This window comes from Gymnoscopelus braueri (genome assembly GCF_963280865.1).
Source record: "Gymnoscopelus braueri genome assembly, chromosome: 24".
Classification (NCBI taxonomy): domain Eukaryota; kingdom Metazoa; phylum Chordata; class Actinopteri; order Myctophiformes; family Myctophidae; genus Gymnoscopelus; species Gymnoscopelus braueri.
Genome location: NC_137626.1, coordinates 18776499 through 18786717, shown reverse-complemented (window position 1 = coordinate 18786717; position 10219 = coordinate 18776499). Strand labels below are relative to the sequence as shown.

Below are 10219 nucleotides of genomic sequence, written 5' to 3'. Positions count from 1 at the left end.
AGCTAGAATCAAACAAATGTATGTCTGTTTACCGCAGGTGTGTGGGGAGAGGAGGGCGGGGCAACCAGGGCCCGCCTGAAGCCTGCTTAGGGAGGGTGTACCAATAACCTGCATTCACACAGTGTCTACTTTCTAGGGAGTATCTCACAATAACACCTTGTTTTGTGTCTATTTAGCTGTTTTGCATTTTTTGTTTTGAAGACTATATTGCCCTTGTGGATATTGCCCCCAGATGTTAACTTTTTAACTGCCAGAGTAAATAATGTAATATCACCCCACTGCGAAAACGAGCAATTTTACTGTATCTTTGAAAAATCATGGAATATTCTCTGTGACCGCCGTCCTCACGGAGATTACACGCACGGGGGGCTCGTAGAATTGAGGAGGGGAAAAAAAGGTCTGGTCGCGGTAATCCATTCCATAATTATGGCCAGTTCAATGTGGCTTGTTTCCCCCTCCCCCCTCCCCACTAAAAACAAAAAATCTCATACGACATATAATAAGATAAGATAAATAAGATAAAGACTTTGTTTGAATCATTATGTTTGTTCAATCGTATTAGAATCCTGCATTCTGGAGTAGGCCTGCCACAAGTAATAGTAAAGAGTAATGCATTTTTTAAATGTAAATATTTGTTTCAATTTGATGAGAGTGAAACTTTACAATCATTCAGCATATCAATCAATCTTTTAATCAAACCAATAAAAGCAACTGAGGGTCCTTCACTTCTCTAATCCGCACAGGTCAGTGGTGATGTATTTACTTGTGCTGTATTTCAAGTTGAGCATAAACACACCATAAAATAACTTTAGCTTGTGTGCTTATACCTTTGATTGAAATTCTGAACGACTTATAGAGCCTATATGTGGTATATGCCTGGACCGCTAGGCCAGCAGGCGCCCCTAGCCTTAGTTCTACTGGATCTGTTCTCCACTAGTTTTTATTTGTTGCGAAATTGTCAATATATTTAGTCATAGTTTTAGTCATCATAGCTTAGTTTTTATTTTGTTTTAGTCAGTGACTAAGAGAGAGAGAGAGAGAGAGAGAATTCACTCACTGTGAAAATAGAAATGGACGTGTCAAATGCCTTCTCAGAGCCTACAGTACATGACATCAATCATGTTGGGTGATGGCACAAACAGGCCTTAAATCCTCTGAGCTGTGCAGCGGTACATTGCGTTATGTTCTCCTCAGTGCCCTGTCAGAGTCAATTGGGCCATGCTTTGGGAAACATCTTCTTGCTTTAAATCCTACCTTGCACATTTCACAGTGTGTGAGTTGTACTGCTGTGTGTGTGTGTGTGTGTGTGTGTGTGTGTGTGTGTGTGTGTGTGTGTGTGTGTGTGTGTGTGTGTGTGTGTGTGTGTGTGTGTGTGTGTGTGTGTGTGTGTGTGTGTGTGTGTGTGTGTGCGTGCGTGCGTGCGTGCGTGCGTGCGTGCGTGCGTGCGTGCGTGCGTGCGTGCGTGCGTGCGTGCGTGCGTGTTCTCCAAAGATGCTGCATCAACATGAATCCTATTCTTGATTTTGCTCCATTAGGGGAATGAGGCTGCTTTCACAAAGCAGAGAGAGAGAGAGATCCACTAGAATGAGACAGAATATTCAATAAGCTTTGTATAAGGAAAGTTTAATTGTCCGTGATTGCAAAACACATCTTGTAAATGCTTAATTTTTTATGGCCTTTAATTTTCCATAATACTTTTGGGAGTTAATTATGTGTCAAAGTGTCACAACTATATAACGGAGGGGCATCTGGCCTTCTGCAGTCTGGGGTTCAATTCCCTTAGCACCCTTGACCGGGTGCTCAGACGAACAAAGTTGGCTGTTTGTGGCCACTATGAGAGAAAATAATTATTGAGGTTGACATAACCAAGGCTACTGATGTTTTATGAATCATCATTTCCGGAGCATGGGTCAATACTGTATTTCAAGCTGCCTCTAGGCTCTTCAGCAGAGTCTGACAAATACTGTTGAGAGCTCTGGAGGTGGAAGTGTCAGGAAATGACTGGATAAAGTCTTTGCCTTCCTCTATACTGGTACTGAGCAGGGGATCCAAGGGCACAGAACCTAGGAACGGGCATCCTGTCAACTTAGCCAGTTCCTCACCGCCGCCCTTGGAGAATATATTGCTGCATTCAGAACAGTGGGGGCAGGCGAAGCCACTCATGTTCTCTACAATTCCCAGGATGCGTACGTCGGTTTTCTTACAGAAGGTGATCTCTCTTCTCACATCCCCTGTTGAAACCGCCTGGGGTGTTGTGACCAGAATGGCTCCATCCACTCTGTGTTTCTTCAGGTGCTCCAGCACAGAAATGTGTTCATCAGATGTCCCAGGAGGCGTGTCCACCAGCAACACATCCAGCTCTCCCCACGCCACATCAGACACAAACTGTCCAATGAGAGCGTTCTTCTTGGGTCCCCTCCATACCACTGCATCATCTGGGTCCTCCAGTAGGAAGCCAATAGACATGAGGGCCAGAGTCTGCTGGGCATCGGTGTAGATTGGTACCCATCCTGCGTCACACTGATGCACCTCAGGCCGACCAACGCCCAGCATGTGAGGGATACTGGGCCCACACAGGTCAACATCCAGGATACCAACCTTCTTCCCTGCTTGTCGGAGTGCCAGCGCAAGTTCTGTGGTCAGGGTACTCTTGCCTACCCCTCCTTTCCCTGACAGCACCAGCACCACATGCTGGACCTGAGACATGTTGCTCTTGTTTTTATCCATAATCATGCAACTTGATGGGATGATGAGAATCTGACTGACTGACTTGGTGACATATCTCCACCAGGAAGGATGCAACTCCATATCTGGGCAAGACTGACGTCAATATGACGTCAGTGTAGAACTCCATATTTGGGCAAGAGTCATACACTGAACAGAACAGACATACTCTGATCTAATCCTATAGCCTGAAGGGATAGTGGGTCTGATGTGATAATTACGCGAGAGAAACATAGTTGTTGTTGATGAACAAGGGAACCAGGAGACCTGGTACTGCCAGGCCCCTAGTGGTTGAAATCTGAATGGCCGGGCTTCGCATGACGTGTGTCCTTTCTATGCCCATGTATGGACAGACCTTTTTGGGGGACAGACTGTTTTTTGGCTGGGGCCGGAGGACAAAGTGACATACTTTTTTTTGGCTGGGGCCGGAGGACAAAGTGACCATGCCCATGTATGGACGAAACAGGTACAAAGCCTCATGTAAGCCCGACCCCTTGAGTCTGGCAAAAAAAAATGAAAAAGGAAACAGTCCCAATTTGCCCGAATCCACTCTTTCCTAAAAGATGAGTTATGTATTAAGTATGGGTGCACATTTAGAAAAAGGGTTTTGGAGTAAAGTGGAGGTGCACACTGCTAAACAAACACACACACGCACGCACGCACGCACGCACGCACGCACGCACGCACACACACGCACACGCACACGCACGCACACACACGCACACAACTTGACAGGTGATGCTATTCATGGCTGCTTGCATATGGTGCCTGAGTCAAAACAACTGATGGTAAGAGATGCCTTTGAACACGGAGAGGAGGTGAGAGAGAACACAGTGCTGAGGAGCATGCTGTAACAGTGTAACACAATGTGAGGCTTAACACAACATAATTGAAATCAAGTAATGTAATACAAAGTAAAGTAACGTGGCACAACGTAACACAATGCCATGTAACGCAGCCTAATGTAACATAGCATAATGTAGTCTCTTGAGACAAATTGTTGAGCCAAACGCTTCCGTCTGTGTAACGGAAGCGCTGCAAATGATTTATGCGTAAAGCAGGTGCCCCGCCTCCCCCACTGCCGTTTTGTCTAAGCAGTCGCGCAAATCTGTCCAAATGGAAATCAAATTGATCAAAGAATATAGCTTGCTGCTTAGCAGAAATTAATATTAAAAAATATATATATTAAAATATATTTAAAAATATATTGTCGAGAACAGAAATGACAAACAAACAACTTCCTGTTATCAGCTTTCAGGGGGCTACAGTTCTGTGATACAGAATCGTGTGTCAGTAGAGAGAGTGTAAGTCATGGATCCCCAATAGACGGCCACGGGCCACGGGTCACGGGCCACGTGCGGCCTGTGTGAGCCAATTGTGTGCAGGCTCACGCCAACCCCTGTCATAACATGTTATGAATTGCACAAAATAAAATGTCCGAATAAATTAAAAATGTAATGTGCGCTGTTCTATTTTGACAGCATACCACGCCGTACACCTCCTCCTAAACTGCAACATAGTATGTTATTTTGACTCTCTTCCTGGGTTAGTCCAACAGGAAACCCATTAGTTCAAATCTGATTGGACTTTTATTTCATTTCGCTGGACAGCACCAATGCGAAACCGACATGCTTGATTTGCACAAACTCATGGGTTTCTGTGTTACAGCCTAGAGGCGTCTGAGCTTTGTACGGTACCAGACAAGATGGGATAACGGCCAATGAGTTATGGCCATTTAAAGTTAAAGCTGTGCTATGTAACTTTCCTCTTCTACCCCGCATTTGAACCCCGGTCCCCTGCGCGAGTGCTGAAATTTATACCATTGAGCTAATAGAGCCTGCCGGCTTGCTCGGGGGATCAATTGAATATTGACCTTCAGGTCAAACCAGAAACAGGATTGTGTCAATGGTCATGTCTCACCTAGACACAGGATCTAAATGTCTCAATAGAAGAGCAGGGAGACTAAATACAACCACCCCAATTGAATACGTTTTATTGTATTAATATACTCCACTATAACCATACTAACCATGCAGATTTGACCAACTTACATTTTATTCATTAAACAAAGTTACATAGCGCCACTTTAAGATGTTGCTATAGTGCCACCTACTGCCCAAAACATTTGAGAAAAAAACGATTTCCATTTCACCCTCTGGGAAGCTCTGAAAGGTAAATATTCTTTACAGAGGTTCAAAGTTGACCTACATTTTTAAATAAGTGTTTCATTAAATGTTATGGAACTTATAACGTCCTGTCGCTGGGTCGCGACAGGACGTGCAATAACCCCACATTTGCGACTACTTTCGCCTGCGCACTTCACCGGATATGGACTAGTATGGAGATCTCTGTACCTGTCCTTATCCCTTTTATGCCCATATATGGAGATCCCTGATGTCATTATTTGTCAGTATATGCTTGTATATGGGTATGGCCATATATGGGCGATCGGTTGGATTGGCGGTTCTGGACGACTACTGGCATATTGGTTGGATGGGCGGTTCTGGACAACTGGATCTCCATATGCCTATATATGGGCATATTGGTTGGATCGGCGGTTCTGGACTACTGCCTATCCGAACGACTTGACGCCGAGCACCACAGTCCTTCGAGTCCTGGCCGATGCGCCCGTCGAGTTTGAAATCGGTCGGCCCCATACATGCGCATGACCATATATGGGCATAACGGTAGGATCTGTGGCTCTGGACAACTGGATCTCCATGTATGCCTATATATGGGCGTATCGGTCAGATAGGCAGTTCAGAACAACTCCTATCTGACCAACTTGACAACCAGGCATGGCACTCCCTCTGGGAGGGAGTGTCATAGCAACCATGATGTCATCAACATTCTCTGCCAATCAGTGTGCAGTTGTGACACACCAAATTGGGAGTTTGTGTATATAAATAAAAAAGAGTTATATTTACTCAATACAGACTGCACTTGTAGTTGGAGGTTTTAGACTCGATTCTGCCTCTGTTACAGGAGTGTCTTGTACTCAATATTACGATTGTAAACAGCTGTATCTAAATTGTTATTCTGTGCAAACAGGTCTTCTAGGGTAGCATAGTTTTGGCACCCATCAATCTATTAACTTCCATTGATTAGACAAAGAATTGCCATGCCTGAAATCAAAGTAACACCATTGGGTGCTGGACAGCACGTTGGTCGGAGCTGCATTCTCGTGTCGATTGGAGGCAAGAACATCATGCTGGACTGTGGAATAGACATTGAATACAACGATGATAGACGTTTTCCTGATTTCACCCACATAATCCAGAACGGACATCTGAATGTGGACTGCGTGATCATCAGCCATTCCCACGTGGACCATTGCGGTGCTCTGCCTTATATGACTGAGATAGTAGGCTACGATGGACCCATCTACATGACCCACCCTACCAAGGCCCTTTGTTCCATTATGCTGGAAGACGTACGGAAGAACGCTGTCGACAGAAAGGGAGATAGATACTTTTTCACTCCGCAAATGGTCAAGGATTGCATGAAGAAAGTGATTCCGTTAAACCTGCATCAAACTGTGCAGGTGGACGATGAGCTGGAGATCAAGGCTTACTATGCAGGCCATGTTCTGGGAGCAGTCATGGTACTCATCAAAGTCGGATTGGAGTCTGTGGTCTACACTGGAGATTACAACATGACTCCCGACAGGCATTTAGGGGCTGCGTGGATCGATAAGTGCCGCCCAGACCTCCTCATTTCAGAGTCCACGTATGCCACCACCATCCGTGAATCCAAAACATGTCGGGAGAGAGACTTCCTGAAGAAAGTGCATGAGGCAATAGAACGAGGAGGTAAGGTTCTGATTCCAGTTTTTGCCCTGGGGAAAGCGCAGGAACTGTGTATCCTATTAGATACATTTTGGGAGAGAATGAATCTCAAGGCCCCTATCTACTTCTGCACTGGTATGACAGAGAAGGCCAATCAATACTACAAATACTTCATAACATGGACCAACCAGAAGATTCGCAAGAACTTTGTACAGAGAAACATGTTTGACTTTAAACATATCAAGGCCTATGAAAACTCCTATGCGGATAATCTTGGACCTATGGTGGTGTTATCCACACCAAATACGCTGTCCAGAGGCCTTTCTTTAGTGCTTTTGAAGAAGTGGGCCGGCAATGACAAAAACATGGTAATCATGCAGGGGCATCCAGGGACAATCGGGAAAAAGCTCTTGAACGGGCATCGGAAACTTCCGATGGAGGACAGAACAACGTTGGACGTGAAGCTACAGGTGGAGTGCATGTCCTTCAGTGCCCACACAGACGCCAAGGGCATCATGCAACTCATCCTCATGGCGGAGCCTCGGAGTGTGCTGCTGGTTCACGGGGACCCTGAGAAGATGAAGTTCCTCAAGGGCAAGATCGAACAGGAGTTCAGTGTAAACTGCTACATGCCAGCGAATGGAGAAACCGTGACTGTGACCACCAGCCCTAGTGTACCAGTGGACATCTCACTCAACCTGCTCAAGAGGGGAATGGTTCTCGGGGGGCCCCTCCCGGACCCAAAGAAACCTCGGACCATCCACGGAATGCTGATCATGAAAGAAAACAGTCGGAAGCTGGTTTCGCCGGAGCAGGCGTTGACTACACTGGGCCTCAAGGAACATCAGTTGCGCTTCACCTTCCGCGTGCAGCTCCAGGACCCCCACAGTGACCCCGACGTGCTCCACAGAATTCACACACACCTGAAGAGCGTGTTAAAAGATTACACAATCCAGTACACCCTCGACAACACGGTCACGGTGAAGTCTCTAGTCATCAAAGTGTGTTCTTCAGCTGAAGACACCAACAAAAAGGTCCTCCAGCTCTCCTGGTGTTATCAGGATGAGGAAATTGGGAGCTATCTTTCCACTCTCCTGGATAAATGGCTTCCTTCTGGACAAAAGTCAAAGTAACTAAACCTTTATTGAAGAAAACAAACACAAGCACACACAAACTAATAGAGAATAAACGTAATATAGTCTTTCTGGACACATATACCCATAAATGGATATATGCCTTATGTCACAGTTTCAACAACTAATATGCCCATATGCACATATATGTACCAGACATATGTACATACCGTCATTTAAGACCGCCTCAAAGTACATTGTGCCAATTCCACCCATGTAATAACCCGGGCGTCGCTGATATAGACAGACACACAGTGCTGACGTCATATGGACTGCTGCCTACCCTTCAGGTTTTTCCTTTCGCCATTGGCTTGTTGTTGCTGCCCGCATCTAGTATGAAACCCTGGTGTAGGTCTGCAAGGCACCAAGGAATGGCACCCCCATGGCACCCCCATGGCACCCCCATGGCACCTCATACCTTCAAGACATAATCCAACCCTTCCTGTTCACTTAGATCAGCAAACACAGTAACGGTGTTCAAGCCTTCCCTAAAACAACCTGGACAACGCACCACGCGTCCTGGACTCTTCACCCTCCTGGCCCAAACGTGAGTAATAGACTGCCTATTGCAGTCAGAACTGCAGACTCCCAATTCCCCCCTGTAGTCTGAATACTCACCTCTTCAGACTCCACCTCACCCCCTAGAACTCCACTCTCCTTGTATCCTGCCGTCTTGTCACCTTTTGAGAGATGCTAGTTTACTATGCACCTTGGTAACTATGTTTTGGGTTTTTCTTGACGACATGAATGTTATTTAGATAGCATGTGGTTTCGACAGATGTTGGGTTAATTGTTTACCTGGTGTCCTAGTTTCTTTGCGGCACTACATTGTTGTCTCTACTCTTAAATGACTGTTTACCTTGTTTGTTGACTAGCGTTCATGCTTACTCCGTTTATTCCGATTTCACACTTGTAAGTTTCTCTGGAGTCTGGGTAAGAGCATCTGCTAAACTGCCTAAATTGTAAATTGTGACCAAATGGACTCATATTTGAATTCTCCATTATTAGGACGCAACACTGATATTGTGTTGCATCCTGCACATTGCAAGGGATGTCCAGTCAAGTACAGTGGCAACGGACCATTACATAATTTATCACATCTCTCATTTATGCTAAACAATTCATGTTTATTTTGAATAGCTCATTTATGGTAAATAATGTGTGTTTATTATGAATGATTTATGCTAAACAATTGTTTATTTAGATTAAATATACTGTACATGTGCCTGTGCCCCATCACACTAAGGCATGTTTACTTGCCTGGATTAAGCTGTAATCTTCACGTATCAAGCCAATTATGAACAATTACCAGCAGGACAGGACATTTACATGGTTAGGGGCCCAGAAGGTGCGTGGGCTGGGCAAGCGGATACACATTCAAGACATTCATTTGACGATGAGCTGTGGCAAGTCGACCGTGGTCAAGGACAGAACAAAACGTACCTTCACTGGACCAACTCGCTTGTTACTCCAGGCCCAAACAAACACTGGGAAATGGGCATGTGCACGCTCATGTACTCATAAATACATAGATGTACATATAGATGCATGCACGCACGCACGCACACACACACACACACACACACACACACACACACACACACACTCACACACACACACACACGCACGCACACGCACGCACACACGCACAGACACACACACACACACACACACACACACAACGCGAGGCACAATGCTGAATATGCTCATGGATGAAGTGCTGCTGCAGGAAGCACCAAGGCAAATCACTGATCATCTTGTGGTTAATGTGACAGCAACATGTGCACGCTGAGAGACACACAGGCACACACACACACACGCACACACAACTGTAAGACGGAGGGTGACACATTAGAAAAGCCCTACGGTGGTGTGTTCGTAGCCCGTACAACTTATGGGGGGGTATGTAAATGTGTCCTATATGTAAATCCATTAGAATTTATCTGAGGAACATCCAGGCAGAAGTCTAGAATGAGGGCACTCATCTTCTTAAATAGTTATGAGAAGGATTAAGGATTAGGCTAGGCTACCACGGTAGCCATGTTATAATATGCATTGTGGTTTATTGTACTTGGGGTGAAAAGGAAGGGCATCCTGTGGCATTATTAACTCGGGTTTGTTATTTATAAAGTGCTTACAGATCAACAGCTCAAAACTTGTTAAAAGACATTCATAATCACAGAATTGAAAATACACATTAAAAAATATCTTCCTGTTTGCACGCAACAAGCAGATCGAGTGAGCGTACACTAAACAATGTGTGCTTACTTTATACTAAATTTTGCTTCCCGGCCACGAGTATCAAGGGTAAAATGGCTGCTGTGTGAATTATGGTCAAAACTTAAAGTTAAATGGCAACTGTGGTACTAACTACAAAATGTAATGTGACTTATGCAGTGTTCACACGACAGACAGTGGGTTTTACAGATTAATCTATCATAGCCACAGATTGCACAGGGCTGCCACACCGTTATTAGACGCTGTCTTATTATGTCATAGAACTCTCAGACTTTTAAGAAGAAATCTTAAATGGAGCAGTAATGGTGCCTAACACTGCTGGTATATGACCAGCAA

General features: G+C 45.1%; 2 protein-coding genes across 2 annotated transcripts; one reads left to right on the top strand and one right to left on the bottom strand.

The window, feature by feature from the left end:
* Window positions 1-1923: 1923 nt before the first annotated feature.
* Window positions 1924-2706, bottom strand: LOC308080743 (cytosolic Fe-S cluster assembly factor nubp2-like; the record flags this gene model as incomplete). Its single annotated transcript, XM_080422701.1, has 1 exon — window positions 1924-2706. One exon carries the CDS (start codon window positions 2704-2706, stop codon window positions 1924-1926), a length of 783 nt encoding a protein of 260 aa, XP_080278827.1.
* A 3139-nt stretch (window positions 2707-5845) lies between these two features.
* On the top strand, window positions 5846-7645 carry LOC308080500 (integrator complex subunit 11-like; the record flags this gene model as incomplete). Its single annotated transcript, XM_080422396.1, has 1 exon — window positions 5846-7645. One exon carries the CDS (start codon window positions 5846-5848, stop codon window positions 7643-7645), a length of 1800 nt encoding a protein of 599 aa, XP_080278522.1.
* Window positions 7646-10219: the final 2574 nt, after the last annotated feature.